General features: G+C 39.1%; 1 protein-coding gene across 2 annotated transcripts in view; it reads right to left on the bottom strand.

Moving 5' to 3' along the window:
- nab1 (NGFI-A binding protein 1) overlaps positions 1-20,400 on the bottom strand; it is a 90,817-nt gene that overhangs the window by 27,486 nt on the left and 42,931 nt on the right. For both annotated transcript variants that reach the window (XM_012968009.3, NM_001126751.1), the window contains 2 exon segments: positions 20,175-20,308; positions 11,760-11,811 (listed from right to left, as the gene is read on the bottom strand). In XM_012968009.3, the coding sequence (XP_012823463.1) occupies positions 11,760-11,811; positions 20,175-20,308 (186 nt within the window).

The following is a 20,400-nucleotide window of genomic DNA, read 5'->3' as shown; positions in this document are numbered from 1 at the left end:
TGAAAAACAAACTGAAATCTATTAGGTGGAGGGAAGAAAACCAAAAAAACTAAAATAATGTGGTTGCATAAGTGTGCACACCCTCTTCTAACTGGGGATATAGCTGTGTTAAGAATTAAGCAATCACATTCAAAATCATGTTAAATAGGAGTCAGCATACACCTGCCATCATTTAAAGTGCCTCTGATTAACCCCAAATAAAGTTCAGCTGCTCGAGTTGGTCTTTCCTGACATTTTTATAGTCGCATCCCTCAGCAAAAGCCATGGTCCACAGAGAGCTTCCAAAGCATCAGAGGGATCTCATTGTTAAAAGATATCAGTCAGGAGAAGGGTACAAAAGAATTTCCAAGGCATTAGATATACCATGGAACACAGTGAAGACAGTCATCATCAAGTGGAGAAAATATGGCACAACAGGAATATCTGGCAAGTACTGGCTGTGTGGTACATGTGACAACAATCTCCCGTATTCTTCATATGTCTGGGCTATGCGGTAGGAGGGGCAAGACAAAAGCCTTTTCTTACGAAGAAAAACATCCAAGCCAGGCTACATTTTGCAAAACCACATCTGAAGTCTCCCAAAAGCATGTGGGAAAAGGTGTTATGATCTGATAAAACCAAGGTTGAACTTTTGGCCATAATTCCAAAAGATATGTTTGGCGCAAAAACAATACTGCACATCACCAAAAGAACACCATACCCACAGTGAAGCATGGTGGTGGCAGCATCATGTTTTGGGGCTGTTTTTCTTCAGCTGGAACTTGGGCCTTAGTTAAGATAGAGGGAATAATGAGAAGTTCCAAATACCAGTCAATATTGGCACAAAACCTTCAGGCTTCTGCTAGAAAGCTAAACAAGAGGAGGAACTTCATCTTTCAGCATGACAACGACCCAAAGAATACATCCAAATCAACAAAGGAATGGCTTCACCGGAATATTAAAGTTTTGGAATGGCCCAGCCAGAGCCCAGACCTGAATCCGATTGAAAATCTGTGGGGTGATCTGAAGAGGGCTGTGCACAGGAGATGCCCTCGCAATCTGACTGAATTGGAGTGTTTCTGCAAAGAAGAGTGGGCAAATCTTGCAAAGTCAAAATGTGCCATGCTGATAGACTCATACCCAAAAAGACTGAGTGCTGTAATAATATCAAAAGGTGCTTCAACAAAGTATTAAGCTGGCCATACACGCACCGATACTATCGTACAAAACCTCGTTTCGTACGATATTCGGTGCGTGTATGGCATGTCGGCGAGTCGACCGAATATCAGGAAGCTGCTGATATCGGACGACTCGCCAATCGGCAAGGTTAGAAAATTTTGATCGGGCACCATAGAAGGCGCCTGACCAAAATCTGCCGTCAGGGCTGAATCGGCAGAAGGAGGTAGAAATCCTATTGTTTCTACCTCCTTATCTGCTGTTTCAGCCCTGACTGTGTGTGGCGGATCTGACGATGTTTTGTGCGACCGATGGTCGCACGAAACATTATTAGATCGCCACGTGTATGGCCAGCTTTAGTTTAAGAGTGTGCACACTTATGCAACCACATTATTTTAGTTTTTTGTTTTCTTCCCTCCGCCTAAAAGATTTCAGTTTGTTTTTCAATTGAGTGGTACAGTTTATAGGTCACATTAAGGTGGAAAAAGTTCTGAAATGATTTATCTTTTTATTTTTGTACAGCACAGGAACCTGACATTTTATCAGGGGTGTGTAGACTTTTTATATCCACTGTATGCTACAACCTACAACACTGCATTTGTTTGCTCCTGCGTGTCCTTTTCTGTGCCTAGTCTCATCTGGCATAGTTCCCTTAGGAAGAATAGCTTACTGTTAAAAGCTGTTTTTCATACATTTTTGATCACAGCACCCCTGGAAGATTCATTATGTCAGTCTGTTTGTTGAGCTGGATTCTGCCTGGGTCGTTAACCTGATGGCAGAAGTGGTCTTTATTATGATTACAAAGGAAACACAGAGGGGTGCATTTACTAAGATACTTTGAGAAAATATTGTGTTTTTTAAATGTGGTGTGGATTTCCAGACTTATTATTTTGTTTTTGAGAGTTTTTACATGAAAAAATTGTGGTTTTCGCTAAAAATTCTTATAACAATCCACAAACATTTGGAATTTATAAAGTTTAGGTGAATTTATTTTATGGAAAAAAAAAAAAACCATGGCAAGTTTTACCTGTCGAGTACCATTGTGTGGAATGGACTCGGACTATGGAAGGCTTTTAATACTCAAATTATTTGAGTTTAACTAGAAAAAAAACACAATAAAATAGAATTTTCATTGACAGCCTGTCCTTGACACACTTTCAAGGGCAGCTTAAACATATTAGTTTTTTTAGTATACACACTTTCAAGGGCAACTTAAACACATTATTGTTTTCTATTTCACACACTTCAAGGGGAACCTAAACAATTTGTGTTTCACACAGAGTTTAACCTGAAAAAAACAGCTTGCTTTTAAGGTACAGGAAATGCTGGGTAAAGACTACCGTAGATATAATAACCCTTCCCAGAAGCCATTTGAGTTTTACAAGTATGAATTATCCAGAAATAATTCCCGACTTCCTGATTCCTTTTGTCGTTCCTTTTTTTTTTAAAGAAGCGAACGTCAGAGAGTAGAGGAGCATTCTGAAGGGCTGTAGCTTCCCTCAACGATCTGTCTGATGATGAGGAGGTGAGGATGTACCGCCTAAGCCATGCCGCCATGCTCCAGGTCTATGATCTTGTTATTCGGGATCAGGATCCTGTGACGGCAAGGTCTCAAGCCCTGTGTGGGATCTGCAAACTGCTTGCGGTCTTGCATTTCCTGGACACTGGCCATTTCTAACAGGTCTCCGCATGCCTCGTCGGCATGAGCCACCCCACCTTCAGCAGGATACTAACGCAAGTGTTTAGGATGCTTTTGCACAGCCTCATTTCCTTCCCTCAACTGAGGCAGAGTGGAGAAGATTAAAGCAGGACTTTTACCACATTGGCTGTTTTTCTCTTATGCTTGGTCTGACAGCGCTGTTCTAAGAGGACCTACAACTATGGCATGGGCAGGAAATTTTGGGTAAGTGACTGTATTTAGCCTTAAACAGAATTTTGTTTTAGATAAACAGAAATACAAAAATTATTCATTTTAATATTAAAATCTCCTTTATGACTTGACCCACAGTAGAAGTGGACTGCACACTGCTGAGATAGCTGTTTGCTGCCCATACTCAGAAAGATGTTGCTCAGTGAGTGAAATCTCCATAATGAGCGGTGTTGTAGCATATGCGCATTATACACATGTAAGGCAGGGGCTTTTTAAAAAAACAAAACAAAAAAAAAATATTGTTTCCCCCAAGCAGAGTACAGGCTCTATTAGCCTGCACCTCTGGTGGGGGAAGCAACATAAAGGTTCCCTTAAACAAGCTCTCGCAGCTGCCTCTGCTCACTCCGGTACTAAGCACTTTGCATTTTTTAATGGCTCATTTATGAACCAGGGCCGCAAGTGTCATAACCTAACTGCTCATTCCCACAGCACTTACACCCACAGTTCAAGACATGGGTTAATAACATTTTGAATTTTGTAACTTATGTCTGGGGGGCATCACAGAGGTGTGGACAAGGATTGGTGTGGGAGTCCAGCTTGGTGTTTTAAAATATATAAATTGTACACAGGCATAAGAATACATTGCAGAAAATTTTGAAGTGACTGCTTTGTTAAACAACTTGCCAAATAATATTTACCTGGAAACTGAATGGGGTCTGGCACATCTGCCCCACTGACAACCAGGGGTTGCTCATCTGCAGGGTTCTGCACCACTGCCTCTGCAGTGGCCTGCTGCTGGGATTCTTGCCTGTCCTTGGCTGTGGGCCTTTGGCACTGTGCTTGAGATTGAGTTCACAAAAGCAAAAACAATGCCTTCTGGATTCACCAGTGATTCCAGAACAAGACAAAAGACGTTAAAAAAAAAAAAAAGCTAGAGGTAAATCACTTCCCATTAATTAACGTGGTGGGATCCAGACACAAAAATAAGGCCTAACAGCTGCAGATCATGTAATCTATTTAAAAGGTTATGTGGGGAAACAGGTGTACTAGAAGGCTATTATCTGGAACCCAATCTGCAAATTACCAAATATTTTTTTTTTTTAATAAAATGAAGGGTTTATTTAAAAAAAAAAAAAAAAAAAATGATGTGGAGGGCAAAATCCTAACTCAGTTATATTGGCTTGCCATTTTGGCTCTGAACATATTGTATCACATCTCTGTAGCGCTGTTGTGCCCAAAAGCTCAAGCAATGTTAATTAGCGGCCTTCAGCATACATAACAAGCAGAGATATTTCCAAATGATAAAAAAGTGATTTACAATTTAAAAAAAAAAAAAAAATTTAATTAAAAACGTCTCCTATCTGTGTCCATGTATTCACCAGGCAGACCCCCAGCTGAAGCACTTGTACACCGCGTGTGTCCATAATGGCATACAAGACTTACAGCACTCACAAGATTTGCTACTTCCTGCAGGAGTTCTTTTCTTATGGCTGTGTTTATCTGACAGGAATTGGCTCCAAACAAAAATTCACATTGTTACAGAACCTCTTCAACCTCGCTGGTAAAGCGTGGGCCCGGTTTCTGGCTGGGTCCTGCTGCCTCCTTCACCTCTTCTTCTTCCTCCTCCTCCTCCTGACTTGTTTAAAGGGGGGGGCAGCTAGTGGGGCCCTCCTTCTGACCCAACTACCAGAGAGCTGCTGCCCATCCCATTAGAGTTTTAGTGGCTTTTTTTACACATTTTTTACAAACATTCATGCATTTAAACACATATACATTTTACTAAAGTTAGAGTTTTTTTTCTTTTGCACACTTTTACACACTTCCATACACATAATCACACATTCACACACTTTTTAGAGGTGTACACACATGTATACACAAACACATGTACTTTTTTTATTAGTTCCTTAATTTATCATTTTGTCTTTTGTTTTTCACCTAAAAACTATTTATTTCACATTGTGACCATTGGATCAGGTATTCTGACACCTAAGCACGCTGTGAAATAATTAATTTTGTTATTTCACTGATTTGCCTAATTGTATTTCATTTTTGTGATTTTATTGCAGTTTTATACTTGCATTGTAGTTTGTTGCATTTCTTTTAGTGTAGTTTTGCAATTTGATACTTTGGTGTAGAAAGATGTCTTCACTTGTTTTCGATTTGTCAGAATGTGTACTTTTAAAAAAATATGGTTTTCTGTACAGTTAGGGGGTCTTACAGCACATAATATGCAGTCGGGGGCTCTGCAACGTGGCAAATTGCAACATTTTTAGGTGATTTTCAGACCACATATTTTGGTGTATCTATGCATATTGGGCATCAAACTGTTCAGCAAACCTCTGGCACTCATATTTGGGGTGATACCTTAACTTCAAAATTTTTAGGTGATTTTCAGAAATGTCATAAAATATGCTAACTTAATGATTTGGAGATTTGGCTTTGCAGATTGGTACTTTGGTGTAGAAAGGTGTGTTTACCCACATTAGATTTTTCAGAATGTGTACTTTCCAAACATATATGGTTTTCAGGAATAACCCTACACTGTTGCCTCTTTTACCACACACAAAACTACCCATGTGTTTATGAACAAAAAGTTTCCTTACATGGTTTTTATTGATCCAACGTTTCAGTTCCTTACAGGAACTTTCGTCAGGGAGACTGACGAAAACTTGCAACTTGGTAATTAGGAGTAAAAAGGCAGTATCTATTCTGGGTTTATCAGAATCTGTTCTTTCTAAAAATGTATAGTTTTCTAGGGTTAACCTACTCTAAGTGGAATATTTGGTCTTGAAATCTAAAGTATGCAGATTTCTGGAGCAGTGCTTTTTGACCATATATAAGTGAGAAATCTCCATAAAACTATACAAATTTAGTATTGGTACGTTCAAGAGACAATAAAGTTTACAAATCAGTTGTATTTTTGTGCATAAAATAATTCATGTTTCTGTTTCATGTTTTTATAAAAATATATAAGGGGATCATATAATAACCTCTCTAATGCTTTATTTACCAGTAGGTCATTATAGCTGACATGAGGGCACCCACTCCATTTAGAAGAAGGGAGGTTACATTTAAATATTCGGAAAGGATTTTTTACTGTGAGAGCTGTGAAGTTGTGGAATTCCCTCCCTGGACCAGTCGTACTGGCTGATACATTATATAGCTTTCAGAAGGGGTTGGATGTGGTCGGTCACCGAATCACCAACTTGCCCAATAGTTCACATATAAAATATCCACTTTATTAGAAAATTCCATAAGCCCTCCATAGGGGCTGATTTACTTACCCACGAACGGGTCGAATGGAGTCCGATTGCGTTTTTTTCGTAATGATCGGTACTTTGCGATTTTTTCGTATGTTTTGCGATTTTTTCGGATTCTTTACGAATTTTTCGGATCCAATACGATTTTTGCGTAAAAACGCGAGTTTTCCTATCCATTACGAAAGTTGCGTAAAAAGTTGCGCATTTTGCGTAGCGTTAAAACTTACGCGAAAAGTTGCGCATTTTTCGTAGCATTAAGTTTTAACGCTACGAAAAATGCGCAACTTTTCGCGTAAGTTTTAACGCTACGAAAAATGCGCAACTTTTTACGCAACTTTCGTAATGGATACGAAAAACTCGCGTTTTTACGCAAAAATCGTATTGGTAACGAAAAATTCGTACAGAATCCGAAAAAATCGCAAAACATACGAAAAAGTCGCAAAATGTTCGTTTTCAAGTCGGAACTTTTCCAATTCGGGTCGGATTCGTGGGTTAGTAAATCAGCCCCATAGTGTGAACACCACAAAATAAGTATTTGTAATAAAACCAATATAAATAATGGTGGCATCGGCACAGTCTCAGTCCTGTATATAAAAAGCACCCAATTGTTCAAAAGCAACTGCTCACATCCCAGAGTCAACATACATATGTATAAGGGGCACAGTTCATTTAAAATTACGATTATATTCAGATCACATTTGCCCTTTAATATAACACGGAGCAAGGAGTCTCATAAGCTGTCAATGATACCACTTGGTCTGTATCCCACATATCTCACAGTTCTCCTTCAGTTCCACGCCTACGGTTACCTTCAATCTCAGACTGAAGTTATGTGCAGACAGAACCACCAACGCTGCATGATGCCGACACACGTTTTACTCTGCACTCTGAGCTTTCTCAATTAATAGTGTAACCAACAGTGCACTGCCCCGGATTGGGACTTTGGTTGTTTAATTATTGGAGATGTGGGTCTAGTTCTAGTTTATGTCTGAACCCCACATAAAATGCTGTAAATCTGTTGGTTTTGCAGTAACTGAAATGACAGGAGATTTTATTTTGGGCCATGTACAGTAGATGGCTTTCAAATTTATGGTACCTAATGTTTTATGTAGGTACATAATGAACTGTGGGAAATAACTGGAAGCATTGTGGTGTTTTTTTTACATTTCTGAATTTTTTTTAAAACTGATAAATTTAGGAATGAATTGAGGTATGGTACTTTGGAAAAGAAAGATACATTTACCCATTTTGGATTTGTAAGAATGTCTTATTTCCAAAAATGTATGGTTACCTAGGGTAAACATACTGCTAATGGAATATTTGGCCTTGAAATCTTAAGTATGCATATTTCTGGAGCAGTGCTTTGTAAATGTGGTACTGTATTACTGGGAGTTGTTGACCTATATAAGTCAAAAACCTTTATAAAACTATACAATATTTGGAATTGGTGTGTCCATGAGACAAGGGACTTCACAAATCAGTTTTATTTTTGTGCATAAAAAATTCTGATATGGGTCTTTATATTAAAGAATATAGGATTTTCCCCATCTTCTAGCCATTTAGAAGCCTATATCTGGTGGAATTACACCAAATTGGTAGCATATTTAAAGGAGTCATTAAAAAAACAAAATATAGTTCTCCTAGGTAAACTAAAAGTCACCCCCAGGAAAAAGGAAAATTAATTAACACAAAATATTCAAAACCTGTGTGGCAATGTAAGCACCAGAAGCACCAAATCAGCTGACAGGGAACAGGTTAATGTCCACTAAGACCAATATACAGTGGCTTGCAAAAGTATTCGGCCCCCTTGAACTTTTCCACATTTTGTCACATTACAGCCACAAACATGAATCAATTTTATTGGAATCCCACGTGAAAGACCAATACAAAGTGGTGTACACGTGAGAAGTGGAAGAAAATCATACATGATTCCAAACATTTTTTACAAATAAATAACTGCAAAGTGGGGTGTGCGTAATTATTCAGCCCCCTTTGGTCTGAGTGCAGTCAGTTGCCCATAGACATTGCCTGATGAGTGCTAATGACTAAATAGAGTGCGCCTGTGTGTAATCTAATGGCAGTACAAATACAGCTGCTCTGTGACGGCCTCAGAGGTTGACTAAGAGAATATTGGGAGCAACAACACCATGAAGTCCAAAGAACACACCAGACAGGTCAGGGATAAAGTTATTGAGAAATTTAAAGCAGGCTTAGGCTACAAAAAGATTTCCAAAGCCTTGAACATCCCACGGAGCACTGTTCAAGCGATCATAATGAAAATGGAAGGAGTATGGCACAACTGTAAACCTACCAAGACAAGGCCGTCCACCTAAACTCACAGGCCGAACAAGGAGAGCGCTGATCAGAAATGCAGCCAAGAGGCCCATGGTGACTCTACAGAGATCTACAGCTCAGGTGGGGGAATCTGTCCATAGCACAACTATTAGTCGTGCACTGCACAAAGTTGGCCTTTATGGAAGAGTGGCAAGAAGAAAGCCATTTTTAACAGAAAACCATAAGAAGTCCCGTTTGCAGTTTGCCACAAGCCATGTGGGGGACACCGCAAACATGTGGAAGAAGGTGCTCTGGTCAGATGAGACCAAAATGGAACTTTTTGGCCAAAATGCAAAACACTATGGGGCACATTTACTAAGACACGAATTCGAATCCCAATTGGAAAAATCCGATTGGAAAACATTTTGCGACTTTTTCGTATTTTTTGCGATTTTTTCTGCGCCTTTTACGACTTTTTCGGAAATTGTCGCGACTTTTTTGTTACAAATACGATTTGCGCGAAAAAACACACGTTTTTCGTAGCCATTACGATGCGCTCGTATCTTGTCGCGACTTTTTCGTATTGAGCGCTCGGAAGCGGCGCGCGAAACTTTCAGACTTAGCATGATTTTGGAAGCCTCCCATAGGACTCAATGGCACCCTGCAGCTCCAACCTGGCCCAAGTAAAGTCACCATACTGAAGCTTGAATGAATCCGAATCTTTCGTACTCGGCACGAAGGCTACGAAAAAGTCGCGACAAAATACGAGCGCATTGTAACGGCTACGAAAAACTCGCGTTTTGTCGCGCAAATCGTATTGGTAACGAAAAAGTCGCAACAATTTTCCGAAAAAATCGCCAAATACCGATCATTACGAAAAAAACGCAATCGGACGCATTCGGCCGGCTCGTGAGTAAGTAAATGGGCCCCTATGTGTGGCGGAAAACTAACACTGCACATCACTCTGAACACACCATCCCCACTGTCAAATATGGTGGTGGCAAAATCATGCTCTGGGGGTGCTTCTCTTCAGCAGGGACAGGGAAGCTGGTCAGAGTTGATGGGAAGATGGATGGAGCCAAATACAGGGCAATCTTAGAAGAAAACCTCTTGGAGTCTGCAAAAGACTTGAGACTGGGGCGGAGGTTCACCTTCCAGCAGGACAACGACCCTAAACATAAAGCCAGGGCAACAATGGAATGGTTTAAAACAAAACATATCCATGTGTTAGAATGGCCCAGTCAAAGTCCAGATCTAAATCCAATCGAGAATCTGTGGCAAAATCTGAAAACTGCTGTTTACAAACGCTGTCCATCTAATCTGACTGAGCTGGAGCTGTTTTGCAAAGAAGAATGGGCAAGGATTTCAGTCTCTAGATGTGCAAAGCTGGTAGAGACATACCCTAAAAGACTGGCAGCTGTAATTGCAGCAAAAGGTGGTTCTACAAAGTATTGACTCAGGGGGCTGAATAATTACGCACACTCCACTTTGCAGTTATTTATTTGTAAAAAATGTTTGGAATCATGTATAATTTTCGTTCCACTTCTCACGTGTACACCACTTTGTATTGGTCTTTCACGTGGAATTCCAATAAAATTGATTCATGTTTGTGGTTGTAATGTGACAAAATGTGGAAAAGTTCAAGGGGGCCGAATACTTTTGCAAGCCACTGTATCTACATTAAATTGTCATTGCAGGTAAGATAATCACTATGAGTGTCCTAATTTGTTCACATGACTGTATATCTATACTCAAAACACTTTTAATAAAATGAGAGAAATACTGCATTTGTAGAATATGTATTATATTAAATCTCCTTATATCTTTCACTCTCTTCGTGAAACTAATCACAGGTATTCTAAGAAGCAGCTTAGAATGATTGTGCCCCACAAACACAAGATCAGATACCATCTCAGTGGCTCACAGACTCTCATATTAAATAAAAATAAGTTTGATGTGTACACCAGGATATAGGCTTCCCTTCATTTTTATACATACAAGTTTTATACATGATTGGTTAATATCATCGGTAACATAGATGTTCAATTCAACATGGTAAAGACAGGTTAAAAAAATAAAGACAATATTACACGGCAAAACAGAGTTGGGAAATATGGTTGATAAAATTTTATGTGTGTGGCAAATAAATTCATCCATTCATCCTGCCATCCTCCGTTTTATGGGAGAATTGAGACCCTTAATGTTATGTGAAATAACTTTAAGGGAGAAGGAAAGGTAAAAACTAAGAAAGCTTTATCAGAAAGGTCTATGTAAATACAACCATAAGAACAGAAAAGCTGCACTAAGTCCTCTATGAAAAGATACACAGGATTTATTCATTTTTTGTAAACATGTTCTTAGGGTATCTGACTTCGTCTCTCAGAAAAATCCTTCATTCCAGGGGCCAAAGTCTATATAAATCTAAATAATATTCTACTGCCTTCTTACCTTTACCGTGCAGGATACATGAATAAAGCCCTGCAACATCAACATCCCAGATGAAAACCTCCAAAATTTGTAATCCATGCTTAGTATCCCTTAGTAATAATCAAGCCATTTGACTAGAGGCTGCAGAAACATATCTATCAACTCAAATAAATTCTCATTAAGAGAACCAATACAGGAAACAATAGGCCTACCTTCTGGTGGATGTTTCTTTTCATGAATTTTAGGTAAATGATGAAACATGGGAATAGACAATTTTTCAGGTACTAAATAATTTTTATTTCTTTCATAAAACACACCATCTCGATACCCTGAATTCACTAATTCCAAGAGAATTTCTTCAGGGCCCTCTCCCTCCCAGTATGTTCTGGTCACAGGGAAGGCAATGGATTGGATGGCAATGGATTTGGCGATGTGTTGATGCAGGTTTTTAAATGGTAGGAAGGGTGAGTTATAGATTGAAACTTTTCTGACCTGCTTAAATGAGTTTCTAAAACGCAATACTTTCTTTCAAGTGAATGTTTGAAAAATGTTGAATATATAACAATGGTGAATGGTGGCATCATTTTGGTTAGCTGAAATTAAAAGATGGTGCAGATTTTTGTTGGAGAAGTTGTGTTTGACTTGCTAAAAATAGTTAGTTTTGTTTCCAGTCATTTGTTGTTATATAGATACAGGTCAGAATGGTCTGTGAGCTATTGGCATCATGTCTATCCACATTCTCCTGAATGACTGACTAAATATCACATTACCTCTGTTTTGATCCTCTTGGGGGACAATTCCTCTCGGTCTTCACATTTAGACCTAAGAGTTAAAGCAATACTTAAATATCCAAGTTACAGGGTGCTAACAGATGAGTTTTCAAATATAACATACATGGGCAATATTTTAAAATATTAGACATTTAACCTAAAAGCATCACATCACAACATTTCCTTTCTGAATTTTACTCAGTGAGGCTGAAAAAATCTTTGCTGACCAATAATTATTAACAAGTATTTATAAAGTGCCAACATAATCCACGGCACTGCACAATAATAGATGCAAACAATCATACAGATGTATAATCAACCAATAACTGATACAAGAGAAAAGAAATTTCTTGGGAAGTGTAGTTGGGAATTTAAAGGTGATCACATATGCCCAGATTTGATCAGCATTTTGGATTATTTTAACCATATTATAAAACAGAGCACATATAGTATATATTGGATTGCAGCAGGTCTGTACAAGATGAAAATGTAATGTGTTGACTCGTCATGTGGATGGAGCATCTGTAGATGCATTAGTGTGATGATACCTCCTATTTATTCTCCAATAACAAACAGGCAATGCTACTTTGCATGCATGGTCAAATAGCAAAATATCCAAACTTTGAGCTGACAAGCAGATCAATTGAATATATGTAAATTTTTCCAGTTTATGGACATTTTAAGACTACTTTTACCTGGTCAGAAAACCAATAATGTCAGAAAGTTCCTTGATTATCAGAGTGGCGAAACAGCTGCGATATAGAGTTAACAAAAAAAAAAAGGCATATAATAAGCGAGTGCCACAATTTGCTCTTGCATGTGACGTAGGAGGTAAAATCGCAAGTGCATAATGAACGCGAAGGAAGACATGCTCATTTTGTGTAAACGTGGCAAAAACTTGGGGGGGGGGAAACAATTTGAGCATGATAGGTGCCCTTTAAAGAAACATTTGTAGAGGGAAGTGCAGCAAGAAAATCATAGTTTTTTTTTTTTTTAGTCAACAACAATGTAGTCATCGTTTGTAGCCAGTAAAAACTTATGTCCTACTGTTTACTACAGATATCTACAGGAGTAAGAAACAATTAAATCCTGTGTGCTAAAACCTGGCCTTATGTGGGTGAGTGGTTTTTAATGACACCAAGTTTAGAGTACATAAAAAAACTAGAACTACAGTTACTTAAAAAACCCAACATACTGTTCTTCGACTTATTCTTCCGCCTTTTCTTCTTATTCTAAGCGCCCCCCCCATTTTCTAAACGCTACTCCTCCTACAGTTTTAGGGGGTACAACACCCAAACTCTCCATACTTCTTTGCCCTATAGTGGAGCAGGTTGCTTGTTCTTTTTTAAGTGATGCCACCCCGTCTTGTGGTGCCGCTTCCAACACACCAAATTACCCATTGACTTTGACAGGGAAGATTTTCAAACTGCTGCCACTCTTACAGCTTTGAAGCTACACTCCCCAAACTTGAATAACATAATCACGGGGTCACCCCGAATGAAACAGCGAGATTTGTTGGATGACCCAAAGTGGGCTACACTAACTTGAATCACATAGTCATGGGGTCAGCCTCAATAAAAATATGATGATTGTTGGATGTCCAAAAGTGGGCGGAGCTGTGAATAGCCAATGAGAATTTTACCTACCGACTTGTCGGAAATTCGACCTGCTGCCATTCTCAGGGCATGATAAACATGACTAACCCATCTTTTGAGAGAAGCTTTTTACTCACTGGGTAGGTTTCCTGCATCAAAAGGAGGTTGTGTTTATATCAATGAATGTAATTGAATAATAAGGATCTTTCGAGTTCAAGCTGCACACTTTCCACTACAGCAGCTTGATGTCATCCACTGAGGCGTTTGAGATTTGTTTCTAATCCCCTGTTTAAGTGGGGATTTGTTTCAGTGAGTTCTGTCAAGTTCTGACTATATCAAAACACTCCTTACCAGCCATTTTGCTCCTTTTATAATTGCTTCTCAAATATTCACTGTCCTTATAACTCCTATGTATAGTATACACTAGTGCTGTCCAACTGGTGACCCCCCTCTGTGTGGCCCCCCACCTGTCTGGCTGCTTTGCTGGTTTACCCTTGTGTAAACCCTGCATGGTTATCACCTCAGATTCAGGCTGTAATGCCTCTGTATTGTTTAAATATGTAATCCCCTGTACTGTTCACACCTTTTAATCTCTGCATTGTTCACCTCCTGCAGTGTTCACACCTCAGGCTCAGGCTGTAATCACCCACATTGTTTATCTGTTCACACCTCAGACATTGTATGTACTGCCTGGCCTATGCTGTCTGTGTGTAGGCAGCATAGGGCAGCCAGAGTATTGCACATAGGCAGCATAGGGCAGGGAGGGTATGGCACAAACAGGCAGCGTAGGACAGGGAGGGTATTGAACACACAGGCAGCATAGGGCAGGGAGAGTATGGCATACACAGGCAGGGTAGGGCAGAGTATGGCACACACAGGCAGCATATGGCAGACACAGGCATCATAGGGCAGGCAGAGTATGGCACACACAAGTAGGTGCCTGTGGGAGGTGAACCTGGCAGGGGTTTTTTCTGGGAGTTTGTTAGCAGGTGGAAATAGCCATTAAATGGTCCCTAAGGTGTGTAATTATATGCTGGGGGTTGCTGTGCTATCCACAGGGGAGGAGGAGTCATATGGATTTTAGGGTATGTCTTAATATGACATAATATAATTCTTTCACATATGAATGATGGTTGATATCCCTGCAGTGAGGACCAAGCATTTGGGTTTTCGCTGCACTACCACCATTGTGATAAAATGGGTGTGGTTTGAAGTGGGTGTGGTTTAAAAGGGGGGAGTGGCTTCCATTAGCGGCCCTCCACCATGTATGCGCGAGAAATTCCGGCCCTCGGCACCGCAGAAGTTGGACAGCACTGGTATACACCAAAAAAAAATCCAGATATATACACAGTAAAATTGCACCACTCTCTATTCATTACTATGGGATTTTTTGAGGCATATGTGGTATGTAGGAGCAAATTTTGCACCCACTGAGGTCCCACATCTCTGGAGATAAAAAGTGGAATTATGTGTTAATAAAATAAAAAGTGATGTGTTAATAAATATCCTAATGCTCGCAAAATAAATCCCTTGGTTTCTACATTGTAATTCTCACAGTAAAAAACTGCAGTTTTAGTTTTGAAAAGTGGATGGAGCCACCAACAGCCAATCAGATTTTACCTATTGACTTTTAATGGGGAAATTCAACCTGCTGCCATACTCACAGTATTAATACCAGGGTCCCCAAACTCTTTACATTGGTCACTAGGAGACCGCAGTTTTAGTTTTGAAAAAGTGTGCGGAGCCACCAACAGCCAATCAGATTTCACCTATTAAATTTCATTGGTTTGATGCCAGGGTTCCCAAACATTACACAGTCAGTCACTGGGTGACTACATACTCATGGTTACAAAAAGTGGGTGGGGCCGCCAAAAGCCAATCACATTTCTTTCATTGTTTTCAGTGGGGAAATTTTAACTGTTGCCATTCTCAGATGTTTAATGTCAGGGTCCCCAAACTTTGCACAGTTTGTCACTGGGTGACTACGTTCCAAGTTTAGAAAAGTGGGCGGGCCACCAACAGCTATACATTTTACCTATAGACTTCATACGTTTAAATTTAAACTGCTGCCATTCTTTAAATATTAATACTAAGGTCCCTAAACTTTGCAGAGCTACTCACCAGGTAACTAGGTAAAGTGGGTGGAGCCACCAACAGCCAATCAGATTTTAACTATTGATTTTCAATGGGGAAATTCAACCTGCTGCCATTCTCACAGTATTAACACCAGGGGGCACTAGGGGACTGCATTTTTAGGTTTTAAAGAGTGGGTGGAGCCACCAACAGCCAATCAACAGCCAATGCTGCCTTTCTCACACTATTTATGTCAGGGTTCCTAAACTTTGCATCACCAGTCACTGGCTGACTACGTATTCAGGATTTTAAAAAAAAAAGTAAACGGAGCCACCAACAATCCATTTCCACCCATTAAATTTAATTGGTTTATATTTAAACTGATGCCATTATTTAAGTATTAATTCCAGAATGTTAAACCTTCCAAAGTTAGTCACTGGGTATTTGCCGTTCAAAGTTAGAAAAAGTGGATGGAGCCACCAACAGCCAAACACATTTTACCTATTTACTTTCAACGGAAAAGAGTAAAATGCTGTCAGTCCCACAATTGTTATGCCTAAGTCCCCAAACTTTTCAAAGTTGGTCACTGGGGGACTGCAGTTCAAAAATAGGAAAAGTGGGTTGGGCCACTAACAGCCAATCAGATTTCATCCATTGAATTTTACTGGTTTAAATTTAAAATGCTGTCATTCAAACAGTATTTATGCCAGGGTGCCCACTGCTTGTCACTGGGTGACTTCCAACTCAAGGTTAGAAAAGGTGGGCAAACCCACCAACCACCAATCACAATTTACCTACTGACTTTTATTGGTTTAAATTTAAACTGCTACTGTTCTTTAACTATTAATCCTAGGGTCCCTAAACTTAGAATTAGTCACTGGGTATGCAGTTCCAGGTTAGAAAAAGTGAGTGAAGCCACCAACCACCGTCACTCATTGACTTTCAGTGGGGAAATTTAAATTGCTGCCATTCAGACATTATTAAAACCAGGATCCCCAAACTTTGCACAGTGGTTTTTACTATATAACTCTGGTCCAAAATTAGAAAAAGTGGGTGGATTTCATTCATTTTCTTTTTCTTTTTTTTCTTTTTAATGGAGCAACAATAAAAGCCTACTTTTAAGCGAACCCCTTGTGTCTGGAGAGCTTGGTGTTCTATGAGTGTGGATTTGGATTTAATTCAGTGACTTCACGTTTTTCAAACCAACATGAAGTTTGTTCTGATATTTTGGCAAAAATCTTATTACAGTTGTGCAGCAATATGGATCTATAAGATTCACATCTGTGAGGAGATTTGTCCTCTTTGGTTATTAATGCAATGTTTGCCTCATACCTGGAGTCGGGTCATAACAGGAGTCTATTGTCACATCAATATGTAGTGTGCACTATAATTTGGGGGAAAGAAATTCAGAGTTTTGTTTATACTATTAGGCTGAAATCCCATCAAGACCCAGGACCTTTTCCTCTACGTAAGCTACCTATGGACTCCTTAACCTCCTCAAGCAAAATATTAAGTGCCACTGACTCTGGTCCTGTGAGAGTTGGAATTCAATACTATTTAAAAAAAAAAAAAACTCTGGTTGCTCTGGTTGGAAGTCATAAAAGCTTTGGTAGTAGCGACGAAAGTGTTCTAACATGTCAGCCTTAGATGTGGTCATGGACCCATGTTCCAGTTGCAGTTCTTTAAAGGAACAGTAACACCAAAAAATAAAAATGTTTTTAAGTAATCATAATACAATGCACTGTTGCCCTGCACTGGTAAAATTTGCACATTTGCTTCAGAAACACTTCTATAGTTTATATAAAAAGCTGCTGTGTAGCCATGGGGGCAGCCATTCAAGCTGGGAAAAGGAGAAAAGGCACAGGTTACATAGCAGATAACAGATAAAACACCATTGTATTGTACAGAACTTATCTGTTATCTGCTATGTAACCTGTGCCTTTTCTCTTTTAAATGGCTGCCCCCATGGCTACAAAGCAGCTTCATTTACTAAACTATAGTAATGTTTCTAAAGCAAATACACCAGTTGCACCAGTGCAGGGCAACTGTACATTATGCTGTAGTTCCTTTTATACACTTTTTTGGTGTTACTGTTCCTTTAAGGACACAGTGGGGTGTTTTTCCTCTGGCTAATAGCTTATTTTTGCATCCCCTTTATCAAACACATGGGCAGCCCTAAACAACTCTGATTAGGTGTATTCTTTTCAGATTAACATCCCGCTGACACTCACTGTGACACTCAAGTGTAACTGCATTCGTGTCAGCGGTATCATCCACTAACATACACTCTGCCACTCAGCACACAACCAGGATTCATATAGACTTTCCCTGCATCCAAGACAGTGCCATTCAGGGCTAAGCCAGAATTTTTGTCTTAATACGGAGTTAAAAAAAGGTGGCACTTACTATACTACCTGTTTATGCTGCACCCATTTAGGGAATAATCGCCACTGCAGGTTTAGGGCTACCCATGCCCAAGTAAAGGTGACTAACAATGGAGCATGGTCTGAGGGAAGAAACTGGACTTTAAGCCTTGCAAAAGTATCAGAGTTTACTAAAGCTAGGTTAATTTGTGACAGAGCAGAAGAGAAGTGATATTAGTGTTTATTCACCACAAGCTAGAGCTGCAGCAGGAAGCTACGGAGACCAAGCTAAAATGGCAGCTACTATCTTAAACAGAGGGAGATTCTAGGGCTCTTTACTCAGGTATGGTAAAGCTTTCTGCAGAATGATTATAGCATTCTAGGTGGCACTAATGTGGCTAATCTATTGGCAGTAAAATGCCAAAACGACTTTCCTCCTCCTTTAAATGTATTAAAGCTAATGTCTTGGAATCAGGTTTATCATACTTGTTATTTTGTTACTAATCAATTTAGAGTCAAGTCTGTTTGAGCCTACTTTGTATTTTTTTTTTTTTTGGTTTATAAATGTATCTTCTCATCCTTCCATTTTGGCCCTTAAGGGCAAAAAAGGCCCAGTGTGTCATCTATTTACTTTACTTAGGTGCGAGTTTCAGCATCATTACTAAATCTCTTTCTTAGTGCAGCCCAGAGGCATCAGCTGTGCTATTTTTTTATTTATTTTTTGTTGTTGTCCTGGGTGGCGTTTGTCTGAGATTCACTCTCAATTCTTACTCTACGAGTACTAGCCATCAACCTGGTAGATGGTGTTTTCTGAATTTGTCAGCCAGCAAACAATTCAAATTCCTATCTAAATGTAACCTGCTGGTGTGAAGCAGGTACTGAAAACTCAGTCCCAGCAAATCTCTGTTATGGTTCAAGGCATTTAAGTCTTGCACAGAACAATCTATAAATGCCACATTAATTCCATTATGCTACCACTTTTTTGACATCTGTAGGGGGCAAATTATTTGAAGATACATTCAAGATTATGTTCTAAAGAATGGCATTATTGAAGTAGATATAATTTAAATATGCAAACCACTTATACCCTTAATGGGACTGCATTAGGCAAATTTACAAAGGAAAAGGACCTAGGGGCACTTGTACAAAGCAAGCTTGGCTGTAGCAAACAATGTCAGTAAACAGCTGCAAGAGCAAACAAGGTTTTGAGCTGTATTAAAACGTTATAGATTTACAGGAGGAAAGGGTCATTCTTCTTTTTTAGAGAGAGTTCAAATAAGGGCAACCAAGCTGGTAAAGAGAATGGAAAGTCTGAGTTTTGAAGAAAGTCTGAGTTTTAAGGAAAGACTGGGCAAGCTGGGGTTGTTTATGCAGCAAAAGAGGTAATTAAGGTATGTATATATAAATGTGTATAAATGCACAAGGGAACTGTATAAAACTGCTCTATTTGCCAGTATGTGCTTTCAGCAGAGGAAATGGCATCCATCCAGATTAGAAAAAAGAAACATCCATCTTAAAGTGATACTGACATGGAAAAACTACTTTTTAAAATATGAATCTACATAAAAAGTTACCTATAGGTCATGTTGATTGTTTAATGCTGATAGGGCATCTTATGTTAGTAACTATTAGTCAAAGTTCTTAAACCTGACTGTTTTGCCAACCTGACTGTCAACCTGTCAGTTATAGCTTCTAATGCCAACGGACTCCTGCTGCACAAATATGGCAGCCTCCTCATAGAGGAACATGGGGGATCAGATAGGGAATGTAAAAGAATCTGACAAATAATTTTATGGCAAAATTATAAATAGCATGCAAAGACAATTTTATGTCCAATGTAAAAAAAAAAAAAAAAATTCTGGTGTCAGTATCTCTTTAATACTTAAAAAATGTTTTCTATATTGACAGTTTTGACACGGTGGGTTTCTCTCCCTCAAGTGGTTGTACTGGCAGATATACAAGATTGATTCAAAGAAGGGCTTGGATAGCTTTTTAGAAAGTGAGAAAATAGTGTTACTAAAAACACAAAGCTTAGCACAAAACTGATCCAAGGACTGGTCCAGCTGCAGTTTGAGGCAAATTAAAGAGGGTTCAGATGGGGTTTTCTTGGTTCTATAATTGCTATGCAAGGCTTAGGCATACTCTACTCTTTTCAATCACTTCTATTTTTAAATTTAAGATTGAAGATATCATGGACTTAAAACGTCTTTCATCTGAAGCATATAAGTGTCTTACATGCTATCAGTTTATGATCTACAGCTCAAAGATGTTTTGTTGCACAGTTTGTTATAGGTGTTTAGTTTTGGTTGAAACTCCCCTAATAGTACCCACAATACAACTGTTATGTAAGCAATAATCTGCAATGCACTTTCTAACTCACTCACTTGGTGGATCTGTAAGTGTACTTATATGTGACTTCTCGGGATATCTGCCGTGCAAGTGTAAACAGCTCATCTCTTCTGGTGAGCAGAGCAATATCCTTCATGCAAAGTTGAGCAGCAGCTTCATTCACGGTGAGCTACAAAATTAAAAGATAAACATTACAGGCATTATATATTGATACAGATGCCTTATGTACATGCACAACAAGAAAACTACCCAGACATTACT

Source organism: Xenopus tropicalis, chromosome 9 (genome assembly GCF_000004195.4).
Source record: "Xenopus tropicalis strain Nigerian chromosome 9, UCB_Xtro_10.0, whole genome shotgun sequence".
Taxonomy (NCBI): Eukaryota; Metazoa; Chordata; class Amphibia; order Anura; family Pipidae; genus Xenopus; species Xenopus tropicalis.
This window is presented reverse-complemented; position numbering and strand designations above follow the sequence as displayed.